Source organism: Ambystoma mexicanum, chromosome 4q, assembly GCF_040938575.1.
Source record: "Ambystoma mexicanum isolate Mex_15411 chromosome 4q, UKY_AmexF1_1, whole genome shotgun sequence".
Classification (NCBI taxonomy): Eukaryota; Metazoa; Chordata; class Amphibia; order Caudata; family Ambystomatidae; genus Ambystoma; species Ambystoma mexicanum.
The window spans coordinates 531,514,558-531,535,249 of NC_090928.1; the positions used below are offsets into that span (position 1 = coordinate 531,514,558).

Consider the following 20,692-nt stretch of genomic DNA (forward strand, 5'->3'; position numbering starts at 1 on the left):
CTAAGTAGTGTAAACACAATAAAAAAGAAAACACGATTTCAAAGAATACAAGTCCTAGGACAAAGGCCAATAAGAGAAAGTATAATTTGCATAAAGTGTGGTGGAACCAGCAAAATATTCGAGGTATAGTAGAGACCAATTCCTACAGACAGAAAATACCCTTTGCTGTGAGAATGGCTAAAGACGATGGAGCTTGCGCCATTATAGAAGACAGAAAAATGCCTTCATTTAACCTAGAAAGTGTTGCTAACTGCATCTACAATGATTCTAAGCCCAAGCTACACCATTTTTGGTTTGGTCATCCACCAAAATAAACATCCACCGTAATACAACACTATTAATTAAATAATCACACACTGCATTTAGCGTTTATTATACATTTACCTTCTTTACATCAGCTTTTTAAAGCATCATAGAAAGAAGAACATATGCTGTACAAATATGGCTCTTGGGCCCACAGATACAAATTCTGCGTGACTTCCTTTTTCATTACGTTATGGCTTAAACTGTCCAACTTTAGTGGCATTTCTTTCAAAGAATTTTAAAAATAGTACAAGTATACATTTGATATGAAACTTGAATAATGAGACTTGCAAGATGAAACATGAGTGATCTATTGAATAAAACAGACAAGCTTACTAGCCAACTCAGAGCAGGTCAATTCACATGTATAGAAAAATACATTGTTCCTAGGCCTTTCCAACATGTAGCCATGAAAACCACTTGAAAACGCTTTTCAATTAAATGGGATGTGGAAACTCCATATATTATACACAAAACGTTTTTCATCTGAAATGTTAGGAAGCAACCTACTATGTATGCACCCGTTTGCCCAAAAACCACATCTTGGGGCTATTCAATATCCTCAGGTCTCACAGGATGGGGCAATGGGACAATAGATTTCTTCTCAGTGTCTCTTGAAAGTGCTTTCCTCATGTCTGTTCAAAGAGAAAAAAGTGTTACGGTAAACCTGCAGCAGAGTTATTTTCTAAAAATATTTTTATTAGGATCTGTAAACAACTTACACATGTAAATGATTGTGCAACTTAAGGAAAGCACCTCAAAGACAACAGCAACAAATGCATTTGTCAATACTACAACAATCACTCAAATGATAGAAACACCATTTAAACATGCAATGTCCCATGATATGCCTGTGAAATGGGAGATTAAATAACAAGAGGAAAATTTAAAAAAGGCACTCCGTTCATAAAATGGGAAGCAGGGGAAAAACTATGAAAAATGTGCCAACAATCTGCTTAGTTGGTTTTATGGAGGTAGTTACAAAGCTCACCAGTTACATTTCTGTAATTGAAAGTCTTACTTTTTTGAAATTATTATAATGTTTTTAATAATGGTCCAACTTACTCTTGAACATTCTGATGATGCAAATGTACAAGATCAAATATTTTGGTTTCTCAGGGCAAGCAATGGTATTAGACGCAAAGGCAACTCGACAGATTTTCCAAAAGGAGGTTGGTTGTAGAAAGCGGGCCTGGGGAAGGGAGTCGAAAACCCAGCCTGCGTGTACTGTGGGAAAAGAACTGAAAACCGCCAGGAGAAGGGGAGCCATTTCCCCCTTCCCTGCTAGGGTGAAACTACAAGCCAAGAAAGACCAAGGGAAGGAAGCCATACCCCCTGGTGTTGTATATCATGAAGAAAAGCCAAGGAAGGCCCGGGAAAGGGAGTACGTTTCTTTTTTTTAAACAAACAAAAAAAACACAAGTACTCTGGTCCAATCCAGATATCCCAAAAATAGAGATAAACGCAAATAGGATTTTGAAGTACAAATAATATTGCATTCTTAACACCCAAATAAAAAACAAATTATTTACCTCTCGGTAATGTTTCTAATGGACGTCCCTCCCACGGATTCCTCATCTAGGATAGCCATCTCCCAGCCCCACTTGCTCTTTGGAAACATTACCGCTGCCAGGGGGTGCTGCGCGGCTGTGTCCGCCCCATGCCTCTATGCATGCCGGACACATCAGAGATATATATATATATATATATGAACAAGACCTGGTATCCAGATGGATTGTTTTCGTCCTTTGAACAAGGAGAGTGCCGCTCGCCTGGCCTGATTAACATCAGAGTTTGACATTGATATATGGGATACATTACTCACCGTAATCGTATTTCAGATGCTTGTATCTGCTTAGATTCACATGCTGTGCATAGGCCGACATCTAGTGGAAGCTGCGGAGTATTACAGTTCGTTTTTCGAAACTCGAAAATGGGCGTCGACACAGGGCGTGCCAGTAATACTATCCCTAGTGTGACGTCCACTGTACCCAAGATCCCTCACACGTCTAGGATCATCAGATTGTATTTTTTCTGACATGAGGTAGCATGAGGAGTAGCGTGAGTACAGATAATCCAAGCAGATAGACAGAAAGGTAAGACTACAAGCAATCATGCGCCTTCTCTCGGAGGGGAGGAAGGGTGGGTCGCATGTGAATCTGAGCAGATACAAGCATCAGAAATACGATTACGGTGAGTAATGTATCCCTTCTGAGGCTTGTGGAATCTGCTTAGATCACATGCTGTGCATAGATTAGCGAGCAGTACCAGAAGAAGGAGGTGGGATGTGAGAAGGGTCATGAGCAAATAAGTGTCTTAGAACCGCTTGTCCCACTTGTGCATCTGCCTTGCAATGGGTGTCAATGCAGTAATGCTGAGTAAAAGTGTGAATAGAGCTCCAAGTAGCTGCTTTGCAAATGGTGTCAAGGGGTACATTTGCAATGAAAGCCAGAGTGGCCCCAATGCCTCTAGTAGAGTGGGCCCTTGGCGTAAAAGGCAGAGTCTTTTCAGAGAGTGAGTAACAGCTGGATACAGTTAATAATCCACTTCGAGATGGCACCTTTAGAGACGCGATCCCCCTCTCTGCCTGTAGCTACGGAGACAAACAGTTGATCTGTTTTCCTTAGCGGTCTGGTTTTATTTACATAGTAGAGGACCGCCCTACGCACATCTAGGGTGTGTAGTTTCACCTCAGCCGAGCTTTGAGGGTTCTGGAAGAAAGCCGGAAGCTCGATGGACTGGTTTACATGGAATTTTGATATAAATTTAGGCGAGAACCTAGGGTGTGTGCGTAAAACCAGTTTGTCTTTATGGACAGTAAAGAAGGGATCCTGCACTGACAGAGCCTGAATTTCACTGACCCTTCTTATAGAAGTAATAGCTACTAAGAAGGCGGTTTTATAAGTCAGGTGTTTCAGACTGCTTTTATGCATGGGTTCGAAAGGGGGGCCCATGAGCTTGGCTAGCACCACATTAAGGTCCCACCCTGGTGGTGGGTTTGAAATAGGAGGGTGAAGTCTCTTTACTCCTTCCATGAAGGCTTTAACTACTGGTACTTTCCACCACAAAACCTTGCTATGGGAAGTGGCGTAAGCCGAGAGGGCTGCCAGGTGTACTTTCAGTGAGTTAAAAAGTAATCCTGCATCTAGCAGGTGGAGCATGTATGTAACAATAGTGGAAGGAGTGCAATCAACTGGGTTGATTTGTCTACTCTGGCACCAGATAACGAACCTCTTCCACTTGTCAAAGTAACAGTGCCTTGTGTTTGGTTTCCTAGATTCCTTTAGGATGTCCATACACCTCTGTGGTAAATTGAGGTGTCCAAACTCTATGACCTCAGGAGCCATGCTGCCAGGTTCATTGAGTTGGGTTGCTGGTGCACTGTTTGACCGTGGTGCTGGGGCAGTAGGTTGTACCAGGCTGGAAGTTTGATGGGCTCGCACACCGCCATCCTGCGTAGGTGTGGGAACCACGGTTGTCTTGCCCACATGGGAGCAATTAGGACGAGCGTCATCGACTCCCTGTTCATCTTGTTCACCACTTTCCTGATGAGGAGTTGGTGGAAAAGCGTACGCAAACATCCCTGACCAGTTCATCCACAGGGCGTTCCCCTGGGAGTTTGGTTGGGGGAACCTGGATGCAAATCCTGGGCATTGTCTGTTTTCGCTTGTGGCGAATAAGTCTATAGTGGGGAAACCCCACTGAGAGAAGAGATCTTCTACGACCTCTCTGTGAAGAACCCATTCGTGTTCCTCTGGGAGGGAATCTCTGCTCAGAGCATCCACTAGGGAATTCAGCTCCCCTGGAACATGTTGTGATGACAGGAAGATGTTCCGTCTGAGTGCCCATATCCAGATTTTCTGGGCAAGCTTGGACAGATTTGGCGAGCGAGTCCCTCCTTGCTTGTTCAGGTAGAACATGGCTGTAGTGCTGTCCGTCCGGATTTGCACTGACAGGTTTAGTAGGTGGGGCTCGAACGCCTGAAGCGCTCTGAATACTGCCAGAAGCTCTAGCAGGTTGATGTGGTTCTTGGCCACTGAGTGAGACCAGAGACCCTGAGCTGTGTGGTGGAAATGGTGAGCTCCCCACCCCGTCAGACATGCATCTGTAGTGACTACTGCCTGTACTTCGGGATCGTAAAAGGGTTTCCCCTGTGCAATATTTTCTCTTGTCCACCAGTGAAGGCTTTGTACCAGTGTTGGCGAAACGACCACTAGATCGTCCCACTGACCACTTGCCTGAGACCACTGTTTCGCCAACCATTCCTGCATGGGACGCATGCGCAGGCGCGTGTGGGGACCAGGTAAATGCATGACGCCATCATGCCCAGTAAACGCATTGCTTTGCGTACCGTTATTTGTTGACCGGACTGATAATGCGGAATTTGTAGTAGTATGTGCCGAATTCTTTCTTCTGAAGGAAAGGTCAACCCCTCCTGGGTATCCAGGATTGCTCCTAGGAATTGTTTTGAGGTGCTTGGCACCAGGATTGACTTCTCGTTGATTGAGAAGCCTAACTCATGGAGGAGGTCGATAGTCCTTTGAATGTTTGTCCTGCAAATTCCTGGGGTTTCCCCCGTTATGAGCCAGTCGTCCAGATAAGGGTACACTGGGATTGCCTCCCTGCGTAGGTGTGCAGCCGCCACCGCCAGTACCTTGGTGGATACCCTTGGTGCTGAAGCTATCCCGAAGGGCAGTACCTTGAATTGGTAGTGCCGACTGTCCACCTTGAAGCGCAAGTACTTTCTGTGCCCTGGGAACATGGAAATATGAAAATAAGCATCTTTCATATCCAAGGTTGCTATGTAATCCCCCTTTTTTAGGAGGGGAATTACCTCTTGTAGCGTGGTCATACGAAATTTTTGGGGCTTGACATACTTGTTGGCAGGCCGTAAGTCCAATACTGGGCGCATTGTCAAGTCTTTCTTTGGCACAAGGAAGTAAGTTGAATAAATACCCTTGTTTACCTGGTGTCCAGGGACGAGTTCTATCGCGTCCTTTTGTAGAAGAATGGCGATCTCCTCGAGGAGAATCTTCTGATGTTCTAAGGAGTGTACTCTGTCGTGGAGGATGGTTCCGGGGACGCTGCAGTAGCTCTATACAATATCCCGTGGATACTGTTGACAGCACCCATCTGTCTGATGTGATCCCTTCCCAAGCCTGGGTGAAGTTTGAAATGCGTCCCCCTACTGGGGTTGCGTGAGAAGGGACCCTGAACTGAGCGTCACTGCTTTGGTGGAGGCGTGCCGCCTCCCTTGCTGGGGCTGCCTCTGCCTTTACCACGACCTCTCCTATTACCTCTGCCGTAACCCTGGGTAGACTGTTGGTTGTTCCACTGTGTGCCCTGCCCCTGGGAATAGTTAGATCCTCTCTGGGAATTTTGGCCGCGAGGGCGACGAAAATTACTATTCCCTCTCTGGTTAGGGGGTTTATTGGTTAACTGACCAAGGGATTTGAGTGTCTCGTATTCGTCCTCGGCATCTTTCAGTGCGTCTTCGACCGCCTTACCAAACAGATCGGCTTCCACCGGTTTGTCTAACAATGATGCCTGTGTTTCTGCCTTAAAACCAGACTGCCGTAACCACGCATGTCTCTTGATAACAGTACCTTCTGCTATCAATCTGCCTGCGTTGTCCGCGGCGTCGAAAGTTGCTTTCAAAATGCAACCAGACACGGCTCTACCCTCTGCGGAAATCCGAGCTAATTGGCCCTTTAACGGTTCAGGAGCAGAGGCTATGAGAGCCGCGACTTCTTCCCACTGATTGCAGTTGTAGCTGGCCAACAGGGTGGTGGAGTTAGCAATCCTTGCTTGATAGGCGGACGTTGAAGCTACCTTCCTGCCGAAACCGTATAGTTTTTTGCTCTCCTTGTCGGGAGGAGCTTCTGACGAAGACAAGGGTGTCCCAGCCCTCTTACGAGTGTTGGTGACAACTAGGGAGTCTGGCTTCAGATGTCCTCTTATATAGAGAGGGTCAGACTGAGCTGCCCTGAAAAGTTTTTCAACCCTGGGATTGACTGCTCTGGTGAGGTTTGGGTTCACCAGGGACGGATCTATTCTCCGCTGAATGGATTTAAGGATAGGGATGGTCTGGGCAACAGGCCTCCTTTCTCCCACTAACTCTTCTGCGAAGTCCCTTTCCTCCTGTATACTGTGGGTGTCAATGTGGAAATGTTCTGCTGCGCGAGCGAGAACCTCATTTAGGAGGGGTTGGTTATCGACCGGGGAGTCGGTAACCGGGGCTTCGTTCTCTACCGGGGAATCTACTCTGCATGTTTCCGGGTCATCCTCTTCTTCCTCCTGGTCCTCATCATCCCCATAGTAGGCCGTCCCGGTTTGCTCTTCTATCAACCCAAAATCATGGTCTTCACAAAAGGAATCCTCTCCTTGATACGGACCTCATTGGAGTTTCAAACCGGGCCTTCTTACTCAGGGGGATAGGATCAGTAGAGCCTGAGGGTGTGGCCCCTTGTGGATCATACGAGAGGAAATGTTCTGGATTTTTATCATAAAAATTAGCCAAAGAAGACATTCTTGACATGACCCTATCTAGGTCTTCACTGGACCATTTTTTGGAACTGGGAATGACTCTCCCAGCAAGTCTATGGGATTTATCTTGAGTAGCTTTGCTGGTTGTGGACCTATCAGCAGACCTGGGCTTGTCTGTCTGTTTAGGGGGGGTGGAGTGTTCCACAGGTGTGGAACAATGTACAGGTAGTTTCTTCTGCTGTTTTCCCCCCCTCCCCGTGCGTAGAAAAATGTTTTCCCTGTCCCTTAGTGGCTCCGGAGTTTTTCGACGCCTGGTGTCGAGGATCGGGAGAGGTGTCCCTGTCCTTCGAGCGTGGGGCCTCGCTGGCTTTAATTGCGGGCTCCGACTCCTGGAGCGCGGCCTGGGGGTGGAAGTCGTCTTCGTCTTCCGACGATCGAACTTCTGTTAGCCTAGGGAGCGAGGCACTCTTGGCAAGAGTGGATGATTGCCTGGAGTCATGCGGCGATCTTGATCGAGAGCGCCCAGAGGACACCGAATCGGACCGTTCTGTCTGTGCCTCTTTCCGAGAACTCGACGTCGTCGAGTCTCGGTTGGACTTAGTGTGTTTAGTGTGTGTAGTATGTGAAGCGCTTGTGTTGCCGGGGGTCTTCCCCATAGCCGCCCTGCCGGACGACCTTCCGAGGTCGGGGACCTGCGCTCGGCTGTCTTTCGACGCCGTAATGCCCTCGCCGTCCGAAAGTACGGCGTCACTGCCATCGCTGAAGGCGCCCTCCGCTGCCATGGACGCCTGCCTGGCGTGGTGGGCCCAACGCTTCGTCAAACGGTCCTTAAGTGTCTTAGGTTTAAACCTACTACACGCTCTGCAGTTCGCTTCGGGGTGGTCCCTCGGCAAGCAGAGATTGCACGTGGCGTGCCTGTCGACCCAAGGGTATTTGCGATTGTACTTGGGGCAGAATTGAAAAGGGGTACCCTCCATACGCACCTTGAGGCAGCGGGCTGTTAAGTGTAGGAAATGCATCCATATACCAAGAGTGTAGAGTATGTACCACCCCCCACTCTCCCTACTTGCAGGGCCGGGGCCAGCGGCCTACCAAGCCCGGGCCGAGGCCAGCGGCCTTCCGAGGCCCAAATCCGTCGTGCAGCAGCGACGGTCGATTTCTTCTCCAGCCAGCGTCGAGTGTCAAGGATGTCAATAGATTATTATTTTAAATTCTAGCAAAAGTATGGCTAAGGCCAGGGGACTCCGCAAAATGCTTCCGACCAGTATGGCGGAAAAAAACAATCTGAGGATCCTAGACGCGTGAGGGATCTTGGGTACAGTGGACGTCACACTAGGGATAGTATTACTGGCACGCCCTGTGTCGACGCCCATTTTCGAGTTTCGAAAAACAAACTGTAATACTCCGCAGCTTCCACTAGATGTCGGCCTATGCACAGCATGTGATCTAAGCAGATTCCACAAGCCTCAGAAATATATATATCAATCAGTATACACGTCTCATCCAGGACTTCATTTCCACCCTTTTGCCCTAGCACACCAATACACAGGGACTGCAGAACTAAGGTGCACAAGCAACCTCAACAGGGGCAGGTTGGGTGGGCGATTAGGAATCCATGGGAGGAACATTACCAAGAGGTAAGTAATTTGTTCTTCTAGTAGACCGCTTCCTCTGATGGATTCCTCATTTATGATAGACTCCCATAGCAGTACAATGACTTGGAGGGTAGCAAGGACAATAGCCAAACTCTGCCATAACAGGCATCCCAACCAAGCAGAATCCAAGCAGAAATGCTTAGCAGACCTGTTCAAGGAAGCCAACGTAACCACTTGGCAAATATCCGGAACAGGCACTCCGTGTTGCAGAGCCAAGGTGGTGGCCAATACCCTGATGGAGTGAACCCTGAAAACCCTTGAGGACCTCCTTGCCGGCCAGAACATAGCATTCTGAGATACAGAGAATGATCCATCAAGACAGGATCTGTTTGGTAACAGCCGTGCCAGCTCAGGCACCCGCCTAACAACCAAATTTGGTTATCAGCCCTGTTCTTCAGTGCCCAAGACATAGAACTGGAGGGCCCACACTGGATCCCGGTTTCATAAACGCTTCTATGCCTTAGGAGGATGAGGTGGAGGGAAGAAAATAGGTAGTTGGATATTTTAAGAAATGGGAATCAAATACCACTTTCAGTAGGAAGGAGGATGTAATTCTCAAAGTTGCCTTTTCCATGGATAAAAATAAGTAGTGATTACTAGAGTCTAGACTCACTCACCAGTCTAGCAGAAGGGACGGCAACCAGGAAAACTGAAGGCTGAGCAGTTTTAAAACAAGAATGAAGGGGGTCAAACGGACCAGTCAGAAACATCAACAATAGGTTTAAATCCCACGCTGGAAGAACAAAATGGCCCGAGGAAACATATTGGAACAACCCCATAGAAATTGAATCACCTTGGCCATCGTGAATAGGGAGCCCTGTTCTGGGGGTCCTCTTGAAGACCAAAATGGCCACAAGATGACTCTTCACTGTACCAATCTGTAGACCCGTCCTGGCCAAAAAATGAAGACAATTCAACAAAGGATGTGGAGCAAGTAAAAAAGGGCCAAATACCTCTCCTGACACCACGCCAAAACTTTTTGCCAGCTGCAGCCATATATGGATTGGTGTTGAATCTTCTAGAAGAGTGGAGCATGTCCAGAATCGACAAATTCCACTCCTTAAACCTCACCCTTTAAGCATCTAGGCATGAAGATTCAGACTGCAGATGTATGAGTGCAGGACCCTTCCCTCCGAATGGAAGGTGGTTTGTTCTCTGCAGTAGATGCCACAGAGGGCAGATAGCCATATCCAGCAACTCCGGGTACTACGTTCTCCGGACCCACTTCAAAGCGATCAAGATCACAGACCTGAACAGACACAGTCTCCAGCCAACCAGCGGAATGACAGGGATGGGCGGGAACACAGAGTAGGTTGGATTCCCATTCAACAGTCAAGGCGTCCCCAGAGCTCCCAGACTAGGAAATTCCCTGGAACAGAATGACCTGCACTTCCCGTTTACACTTGAAGCCAAGAGGTCCACCTAGGAAGTACCCCAGTGGGTGAAAACTTCCTTCAGAACCTCCTGGTAGAGCTCCCACTCATGGGATGCAGATGACTGTCTGCACAGTGCATCCACTAGTACGTTCTCCTTGCTGGCCAGATGTGCGGCAGTCAAACACCCTTTGTCCAGAGCTCAGAACCACAATTGCACTGCTTCCCTGCATAGAGGCAAGGAGCCCACGTCACCCCTCTTGATGAAGTAATGCATGGCTACAGTATGGTCTGCCAAAATCAAAACAGTCATACCCCTCACGGAGGGGAGGAAAGCAACCAAGGTTAGCCTGATCACCCTCAGCTTCAGCAGATTGAATGCCCCCGGCACTCTGATGTGGACAACAGTCTGCTCACTGTAAGGTCTTGGATGTGAGCACACCATCCCTTCAGGCACGCATCTGTAACTAGTCTCACTTGTGGCCAAGTTTGTTGAAAATGCGACCCCTTCAGGCGGTTCCTTTCACAGACCACCACTGCAGGTCTCTGGACACTCTCTCCAAGACAAGGAGAAGGTTAGTCCCTGAACTGTGACCAAGTCACTGTAGTGACCTCATGCGCAGATGGGCCCCTGGCACTTCCAAGATGCATGAAGCCATAAGACCCAGCAAGCGCAGAAAAGCCGAGGATGGCACTGAGACTGAGTTTGGAAAACCTGAAACATCTTGAAGATGTTTGCATTCTGTCCTCAGGTGGGAAGCCCCAACCCAGGAGAGTGTCCAAGACTGCACCGATAAATCGGAGGGACTGGGACGGCGAAACGGGAGACTGGACATTCATGGAAAAGCCCAAGCTGTGAAATTGGCTGCATAGTGGTACAGGTGTGCCAACGCTATATCTGGTAAACGAGCTCGGATGAGCTAGTCGTCTAGGTAGGGAAAGACATGAATGCCTTGCCTCCCGAGGCAAGCCAGCACTACTGCTAGCAGCTTGGTGAAAGCCTTGGGTGTCGAAGAAAGGCCAAAATGGAGGACCTTTGAACTAGAAATGACCATTCCCCACGTTGAATATCAGGTACATCCTGTGGATAACCATATGGAAGTAGGCATCCTGGAGATCCAAGAAGACTAGCTAGTCGCTCACATCTAGGGCAAGGAGGATGTGGGCCAGAGTGGCCATCTTGATCTTGTCCTTGTGCAAGTACAAGTTCAGAAGCCAAGGATCCAGAATGGGTTTCAGATCTTTGTCCTTCTTTGGTACTATAAAGTATGTGGAGTACCAACCCCTGCCTCGTTCCTTGCAGGGCATGATCTTCAGGTACCAGTTTCCCAGAAGTGATGGGGAGGCTGTAATCTGGAGGGGCTGTTGAGGTAGTGCATGGCCACTGTATTGTCCGTCAGAATCAGGACATTTTTCCCCCAGACAGACAGCAGAAAAGCCTTCAGGGCTAGCCTGACGGCCCTCAGCTCCAACAGATTGATATGGAGTCTGGACTCTGACGGAGACCAACGACCGCCGACTGTCAACTTGTTGGCATGAGCGCCCCATCCCGTGAGGGATGCGTCCGTCACGATCGTTACCTCCGGCCAGGGTAGCCAAAACGGAGCCCGCTTCATCAGATTGCCTTCGACTGCCCACCACAGAATATCCTGGGCAACCGAGGGCGGCACCTGAACAGGATCCTAGATCCTGCCGGAGGACTGCGACCACTGCATCTTGAGAGCCCACTGCAGAGATCTCATCCGCAGCCTGGCCTCTGGCACCATGAGAATGCAGGATGCCATGAGGCCGAGCAACCTCAAGAACTCGAACGCCGGGAGACTCTGGGCATGTTGAAACTTGTGCACCATCTGCAGAATGTGATGAGCCCTCACCTGGGGAGGCAAACACAGCCCTATGGATGTATCGAGCACTGCTCCGATGTACTGGAGCTGCTGGGTAGGTGTCAAGTGGGACTTCTTTAAGTTGAGGGAGAAGCCCAGCTTGTGACGGGAGTAGCAGGTGACTGACAGATGATCCAGGACTTGCTCAGGAGAGCGCGCCCTGATCAACCAATCGTCCAGGTAGGGGTAGACATGAATCCCCCCTTTCCTGAGATACGCTGCCACCACCACCATTAGCTTGGTGAAGGCCCTCGGGGCGGAGGTCAAATCCGAACAGCAGGACCCGAAACTGAAAATGCGAGTCGCCAACCACAAACCTCAGGTACTTCCTGTGCTTGGGATGAATCGGCACATGAAAGTAGGCCTCCTTGTGGTCCAGAGACACCAACCAGTCCTGAAATTGAAGGGCCTGGAGGACTTGAGAGAGAGTAACCATCCTGAACTTGTCCTTCCTGAGGAGCTTGTTCAAACCACACAAGTCCATGATGGGTCTCAATCCCCAGGTCCTTTTTCGGGATCAATAAATATGGGGAATACCATCACTTGTTCCTCTCCGCTACAGGCACCAGTTCTATGGCGCCTTTGTCCAGCAGGGATTTGATTTCCTGCGCAAGGAGTGGATCCAGACTCTTCAAAGAGATTCCCCGGGGGATTGTCGTGAGGCCTCTGCCGGAAAGGAAGACAGTAGCCATGGGCTATGATCTCCAGAACCCACACATCGGAAGTAATGGAACGGCATTCTACAAGATGCTGCGCCAGCCTTCCCCCAACCAGCGAACCATGGGACATGGCCTCATGACTGAGCTGAAGCGGCAGTGCCTGAGTGCAAAGAGGCAACTGCCCGAGCGGCTTTGGCACCTCGAGTACCTTGTTTTCCACCTCTGGTACTCCTACGTTGGCCCCTTTGACTGGTAGCCCCCCTCCTCGATCTACCAAAGGAAGAGAACTATCTAAAGGAACCTCCCCTCCATTGCTGTCTCCTAGGACGAAAAGGCAGAGGTTGACGTACTGCAGCGCTCAACGACTTCACTGCAGCTTTGGAGGTCTGCAACCTCTCAAGGCTCTAGTCAGACTTGCTGCCAAAAAGATGGTCACCATCAAAGGGCATGTTGAGAAGGACTGTACATCAGGAGCAAACCCCGACTTCCGCAACATTGCAAACCTGCGCATCACAGTGCTCGCCGCCATGGACCGGCTGACACAGTCTGCCACATCCAGACCCGACTGAACGGATTCACACATGGCATCCTTGCTATCCTGAACGAGGGCAAGAAAACGACCCCGTTCCTCCCCTTCGGGAATATGTTCGCTGCTAAAGAAACACAATTCCACAGAGTGTGAGTGAATCTTACTAAGGCACAAACTGAGGTGGCTGCCTTTAAAGCCATACCCCCAGATGAAAACACTTTCTTTGCCCAACCGTCAAAGCGCTGGTCGTTCCTATCCGAAGGGATGGTAGGGTACGCAGCCTGCTTTGCTGTGGCCGTAGCCGCCTGCACCACTAAACCCTCTGGAGTGGGGTGCGCATACAAGTAGCTGGGGTCGCCACTGGCTGGACGGTATTTTTTTGGCAACGACTTATTCACTGCCGGGAGACTCTCCGGAGCAGTCCAAGCTGCCGCCACCCTTCTTTGTAAGGCCATATGAAATGGCTGCACCGGGTCAGTGGGTGGGCCTTGATCCAAAATATCTGTCAGGTCATCCTGCAGAAAATTCACAGGTGGAGCAGACCGCGTTCGAGCGGTGGCCCTAGCGCGTTCCTTGCTGGCTTCTCTCGAAGGCGCGGATGGAACAGAGCCCTGCGATTCAAAAATCGCCATCATCTCCTTGCAAAATGTATCCCATTCCGCAGGGGATGAATGCTTGTTGGGACAAGCTACCCGCCGTCTGGCGGAGTCCTCGGACGAGGACGGGGAAGGCGACCGGTGACGGCGCTTCTGAGAGTGCCTAGAAGAGGCAGAGGAATGGCAGGAACCACTCCGGGACTGAGACCCCCCCTGGACTTACGCCGACGCAGAGAGTTGCCTCTCGAATAGTCGGTCGAAAGCCCAGCGGATTTTGACTTACAGGGTTTGGAAACCCTACCTACAGTCAACTTCTTCTTTCGCTCCCGCAAGACCTTCGACGTCAAAGACTGGCATTCATCGCACTCATCGGTGGCATGGTCCGAGGTGAGGCTCCAGAGGCAGACGTCGTGCGGGTCCGTAAGCGACATCTTGGAACCGCAGCCGCGGCACGTAGAAGACGAAGACATGATTCAACAAGAAACCAAGTACGAAGATCCGATTCAATCAGGAGAAGAACCGAGGCATGCTGAGATTCCGAAGAGAACATATTCGCAGAAAAAACGGAACTGAGGCTACGGGTGTCATGCGTCCTACTTATAACATCCGGTGACATCGGCTCGACGGAGGGCCTCTAGGGACAGCGTATCGGCGTTGGACTCGGACACCGAAAAACTTTACAAAGCAGCACAGCTGTTGTGATTACCTGTCATAGATGTGCAATACGTCGGAAGACAATCCCTTCGAAAGTTAGATATTCTAACTATAATGGATTTTATGAGACGTTTTGCAGTAAGAAGAACTGTGATGGCATAAGACATGCATTACTTACTGTAATAGCATCTCTGATGATTGCATCTGCTTAGATTCACATGCCGTGTACATAGTCCGACATCTAGTGGTAACCACAGTGTATTCCATCTGGTCTTTCGAGGATCGAAAGGGGACGTCAACATGGGCGTGCCTGTAACACTATCCCTAATGTAACGTGTAGTGTACCCAAACTACCTTACGCATCGAGGTCCCTCAGATTGTACTTTTTTCTGCCGTGAGGGAGTCTTACGACTATCGCGAGTACAGAAAAGAGAAGTAGTAAGATATCTATGTTCCTTCCATCCGAGCGGGGAGAAAGGGTGGCGCATGCAAATCTAAGCATATACAATCATTGAAATGCTATTACGCTAAGTAATGCAGGTCTTCTGATGCTTGTGAATCTGCTTAGAATCATATGCTGTGCATAGACTAGCAGGCAGTACCTGGAGTTGGAGGTGGGATGCGAGAAGGAACAGTAGTGAAAAGATGTCTTAGTACTGCTTGTCCCACCTGACAATAAGACCTAGAGTGAGTGTCTAGGCAATAGTGTTTTGTAAAGGTGTGTAGAGAGCTCCAGGTTGCCGATTTGCAAATGGACCCGAGAGGAACATTAGCAATCAATGCTCTGGAAACCCCAGTGCCTCGAGTAGAGTGTGCTTTAGGCTTGAAGGGCAGATCTCTCTTGGCAAGAGTGTAGCGGAGTGTGATGCAATTGACAATCCACCTAGAGTTGGCTGATTTAGCCACAGCATCCCCTCCTCTACCAGCTGCCACTGAAACAAAAAACTGGTTTGTCTTCCTTGGGGGTTTAATTCTTTCCAGGTAGTACATGACTGCCATGCGGCACATCCAGCGTGTGTAGGCTTCTTTCCAACACGTTAGTGGGGTTCTGGAAGAATGTTGGTAGTTCTATTGACTGGTTCACATGGAACTTAGAAATAAATTTGGGTGCCAACCAAGGGTGAGTGCGCAGAACCACCTAATCTCTGAATTGTGACAAAAGGGTCTAGAATTGCAAGAGCCTGTAGTTCACTGCCTCTCCTTATCGAAGTGACAGCCACTAGGAAGGCGATCTTATAAGTAAGCGCTTTGAGACTTGCCTTATGCATGGGTTCAAAGGGAGACCCCATAAGTCTGGTTAATACCACATTTAGGTCCCATCCGGAAGCTGGGTTAGCAATTAGGGGGATGAATTCTCTTAACCCCTTCCATGAAAGCTTTAATAACTGGGATCTTCCACCACAGCACTTTACGTTGGGACGTGGTATAAGTTGAGAGTGCAGCTAAGTGAATCTTCAGGGAATTTAAAAACTAGACCGGAGTCTAGTAAGTTGAGTCGGGTATAACAATATGAGTAGGAGAGCAGTCAATGGGATTGATGCTCTTGGAATTGCACCAGATGTCGAAGTGTTTCGATTTATTGGAGTAGCAATGTCTGGTGTCAGGCTTTCTTGCTTTTCTAAGTATATCCATGCATCTCTGAGGAAGTTGGAGATGCCAAAACTATGATCTCAGGAGCCAGGCCGCTAAATTGAGAGTCTGCGGGCATGGATGAAATGTTTCCCCCTTGTCCTGAGATAGCATGTTGTATGGGCAAGGCAGTTTCATCAGGGGATTGAGAGACATCTTCATCAGACGGGAAACTAAGGGTTGGCGTGCCCACATCAGGGCCACCAATATCATGGTGACTGGTTCCTGGTGCATTTTATACAAAATCTTGTTGAGTAGGGTAGTCCCTGACCATGTTATCCAGGGACCGCTCGCTTTGGATCGGTTCTAAGGGTACCTGGAGGCATAATCTGGGCATTGGGCTTTCTCCAGAGTTGTGAACAAGTCGATCTCTGGGAAGCCCCATTCTCCAAAAACGTTGGAGACGATGTCTTCGTATAGTCACCATTCGTACTCTAAGGGGAACGGGAAGTCTCTGCTGAGCACATCTGCCAGAAGATGGAGTTCCCCTAGAACGTGTTGAGACAATAGAAACATGTCGTGTTTGAAAGCCCATTTCCAAATGTTCTGTGACGGTTTAGACAGCCCTGGAGAGTGAGTGACCCCTTACTTGTTCAGGTAGTACATGGCCGTGGTGCTGTCTGAGGATCAGTACTGTCTTTCCCTGCAAGTGTGTCTGAAAGGCTTTAAGTGCTTTGAATACTGCCAACTACTCCAACAGGTTTATGTGGTTGGATGCTACTGCTTGAGACCAACCACTGTGCACCGTCTGTTGAAGAAGGTGAGCCCCCCCCACCCTGTGAGAGATGCATCTGTCGTGAGTGGCATCTACCGCGGGGGTGGTGAAGGTCTTCCCCTTCAAAAGATTTCCCCTTGATCACCACTGCAGAGCGAGAACGAGGGCTGCCGAGACAACCACTAGAACGTCCCATTGTACACTAGCCTGACACCATTGGCTGTTGTGCACCTCTTGCATGGGGCGCATGCGCAAACGTGCGTGAGGAACCAAGTAAATGTAGGATGCCATCATCTGCAACAGTCGCATACTCTTGCGTACCGTCTCCTCCCGACTGGCTACATACGGAAGGATCTGAAACAGCATGTTTTGAACCCTCTCTTAGGAGGAGAAGACAAGCCAGTCTTCTGTCTGAATTAAAGCCCCAAGAAACTGGTTGACCTGGCTGGATTTCTTCTCATTCATGGAGAATCTCAGACTGAATAAGAGGTCTACCAGCTTTTGAGTGTTCGACAGGCATGTTCCATAGGAGTCCCCCTGTTATGAGCCAGTTGTCGAGGTAAGGATAAACTGGGAAGGATAGCCTGCGCAGGTGTGCTGCTGTAACTGCCAGTACCTTTGTAAATTCCCTTGGGGCTGAGGAAATGCCGAAGGGAAGGACCTTGAACTGATAGTGTGTGTCCTCTATCATGAACCTTAGGTATTTTCTGTGTGCTGGCAACATTGAAAAATTAACGTATGCATCTTTCATGTCCAATGCTGCCAGACAATTCCCGTTCGTCTGTAGAGGAATTACCTCTTGCAGCGTTACCATACAAAATCCTTGAGGTTTGACACATTTCTTCACTGGGTGCAAGTCTAGCAAAGGGCGCATGGCAAGATTCTTTTTGGGTACAAGGAAGTACAATGAATAAATACCCTTGTTTACCTGTAGAACGGGGAAGACTTCGATTGCGCCCTTTTTCTGCAGGATCTCGATCTCTTGCATCAGGATCTTCAGGTGTTCTGGTGTTAGACGTCTGGACTTCAGTGGTCTGAATCAAGGTGGCCGGCTGAACTCTATGCAATAACCGTTGGTGACGGTCTTGAGCACCCAGCATGCGTGTAAGAATTATGTTATACGACCCCCGACCGGGGAGGCATGGGAGGGGACCCGGATCCAAGCGTCATTTCGGTCTGGAAGCCAGGAACCTTCTGGGGGGGTGGCAGTGTGACCCCTTCCTTTCCCACGGCGTTGTCCCCTGGGTGGATATGGATTAGAGGAGGCAGACCCCTGCCCTGAGGACCAATTGTTACCCGCGCCATATTGGTTATGAGGGGAATGAGAAAAGGACTGCCCATAAAAGGAGCACAGAGAACTTCCACCTCTGTTGAAAGTGTCTTTGAGTGGTTTCATTCAAAGGTTTCAAAGTCCTGTGTTCTTTCTTGTCCGTTTCCAGTGCCTCATCAACAGCCTTGACAAACAGGTTAGAGTCTTCCACCGGTGTGTTGATTAGCGACGCTTGTGTCTCCGGTTTGAACCCCGAGTTCTTTAACCCGGCTTGATGTTTCAAAAGGGTACCCTGGGCTAAAGTCCTTCCTGCTGTCTCAGCAGCATCTAAGGTGTTTTTGAGGATATTGTGGTTTACTTGCTTACCCTCAGATACAATTGTAAGCAGGCGAGAACACAGTGGTTCGACGACCTCCTGCAGCAGGTTCCATTGGACATCAGAGTAGCTGGCCAACAGCGTGGTGGTGTTGGCTATCTGGGTGGAATATGCTGCTGCAGTAGTGATTCTCTTCCCAAGAGCATACCATTTTTTACAATCTTTGTAATATGGAGGGGGTCAGAAGGGGCAGAGCGAAAATGTTTTTTCCACCCGAGGGTTTATAGCCCTGGTTTGTGAAGGTGTTAATAAGGAAGGGGGCAATACGCCTTCTGATGGAATTAAGTAAAGGGATAGCCTGGCTGGCAGGAGGCTTCTCCTTTAAAATGTCCTCCACAAAATCTGAATCTAGCACCTCCTCTTGCATCGCTATCTGGAAGTGTTCGGCAGCTTTCTTCAGAATGGCGTTAAACGCCATCTGGTCATCTACAGGTGATGCCTGACACAGAGGTGGGTAGGAGGGTGAGTCCAAACAAATGGTATCAGGGTCCGGGGTATGGGTAAAGGCTGGTCCTCCTCAAATCCTGGGTCTGATCAGTGGGATCCTCAAAGGGATCATCCTCCTGTAAATAAGGGCCAAGAGGAGCCTCTTCTTGATTTGTAAGGTCAAAGACCTCCTCATGAAGTGGGTAAGATGTTTTTTGGAATTTTGCCACTGCAGGGTAAAGGTAGTCTTCACTAGGCCTTTTAGGAGTGAACCTCTCAGACAAGTCCACAAATTTAGCCAGCCTGTCCATACACCCTTCACATTTTTCCCTGTTCCATGGTGATGAGCCAGAGGGGGGGGGGGGAAGGGCTCCTCCAGGGGATTTTCCTGCCTAGGACACCGAGATTTGTCAAGGAGAGTCCCATATAAGGGCTGGGGACTCTCCAAATAACCCTCCCGAGCGTTTAGACGAGTCTTTCGACGTGTCTTTTGACTTGTCTCTTTGTTTACTGTCCACTGAAACGATCTTAGCGAGACTAACTGATGTTCGGCATCACTGGGAGGGGTTTAGGCTGTTTAGACGGTAGCGCCATAGACTTCGACGCAACCGGAGCTTTAAGCATCAGCGCGCTCTTAGGAGGCGTCTCAACGGCCCTCTGAGTTTTGGTGCTGGCGCCCTTACTTGCAGAATGCCTGGACGCATGCCGCTGACGCAGTTGTGGGGAGGGCTGCCGATCACGTGGAACACTTCGACTGATCCGCCAAGGCGGTACCGGGGGTTGCGTGTTTGTCTCAAAGGGTATCGTGTGCATTTCTGTCGCCGGGGTGTACATTCCCCATAGCAGGACTATCTTCTTGCCTCGTGGGGCCGGGGACGGACTTCGTGGAGCGCGAGCGTTCCGATGTGAGGTCAATGGCATCCGTAAGGAGCCATGGCTGTCGCTTAGGTCCTCATCACACTCAGCAGCTGCAGGGGAGCTACCCTCTGCCTGCGACATGGCGTAGGCCACCCACGCTTCACTCAATGCTCCATCGTCTTAGGACACAGGAGCTGACAGTTCCGACAGGACGCCTTGTCGTGATTGAGGTGGAGACGCTTATTGCACAGACGGTGCTCGTCTTTCCAAGGTTATCTTCCCTTACAGGAAGGGCAAAATTTAAATGGTGTCCTGACCATAGCTCAGGGGTGTTAAAGCGACAGCAAAACCAAAAGGGTAAAGCGAGGGTAGAAGGAAAGGCATTCATGAAAAGAATAGAAACCCCCAGACCCCACTCATCCTACTGTATAAGCCGGCCAGAAGGCCCGGCAGCGCCGACTGGAGCACCAGCTGTCAAAGTCTGTTCGCAGTCTTCGGCGGTGGTAGGGAAGTAAACGAAGAGGGGACGAATATAGTAACGACCAGAGGTCGTAAATTATAGCAATTTAGCAATTAGTAAGAGCTCTGCGTAAGGCGACCAGCTAGCTGGGCGGAAAAAAAGATTCTGCGGGACCTCGTAGGGGGAGGTATTTTGGGCACACTACACGTCATGTTAGGGAGAGTGTTACAGGCACGCCCATGTCGACGTCCCCTTTCGATCCCCGAAAGGCAAGATGCAATACTCTGCGGTTACCACTAGATGTCGGACTATATACACAGCATGCGATTCTAAGCAGATTCACAAGCATCAAAAAGTGTATTATAATGAATTTTTTTAAATGTATTTCGATACCAGTTCACGGATTCCAACTGTCTTGGATTTTAACAGTAATATAGTATTTTAGATGTCATTGGACATCCGTTGGCATTTGCCAACTGTTTATTGCGTTATACTTATATTTTGGAGTAACCGAGGTGGTGTTACATTCAAACCAACCACTTCTTTTTTTTGGATATATGCAGTATAGTGGACTTAATGGGTTGTAGCACTAGAGTGGTAGATTATGCCCACTGTTGAAGGGTGTCTGCCAAGAGATACTTGGCCATGTGCATTGTACATTAGAAGCATTTGTATCACATATTGGCCATGTGAGTTTATTTGTATGTTGGAATGATTGTCTGAATTACAAAGAGAGCATAATACGCCATAACTTACATTCTGCAGAAGCTGGTGAAATGGAATGGATTCACAATTTGGTATGGATACATACACAAATGAT

General features: G+C 49.1%; 1 protein-coding gene across 1 annotated transcript in view; it reads right to left on the bottom strand.

The window, feature by feature from the left end:
* Nucleotides 1-337: 337 nt before the first annotated feature.
* NAA20 (N-alpha-acetyltransferase 20, NatB catalytic subunit) overlaps nt 338-20,692 on the bottom strand; it is a 405,188-nt gene continuing 384,833 nt past the window's right edge. Inside the window, exon 6 of the mRNA XM_069608076.1 lies at nt 338-938. Coding sequence (XP_069464177.1) covers nt 853-938 — 86 coding nt within the window. The 3' untranslated portion in view covers nt 338-852. The remainder of the gene's footprint in view (nt 939-20,692) is intronic.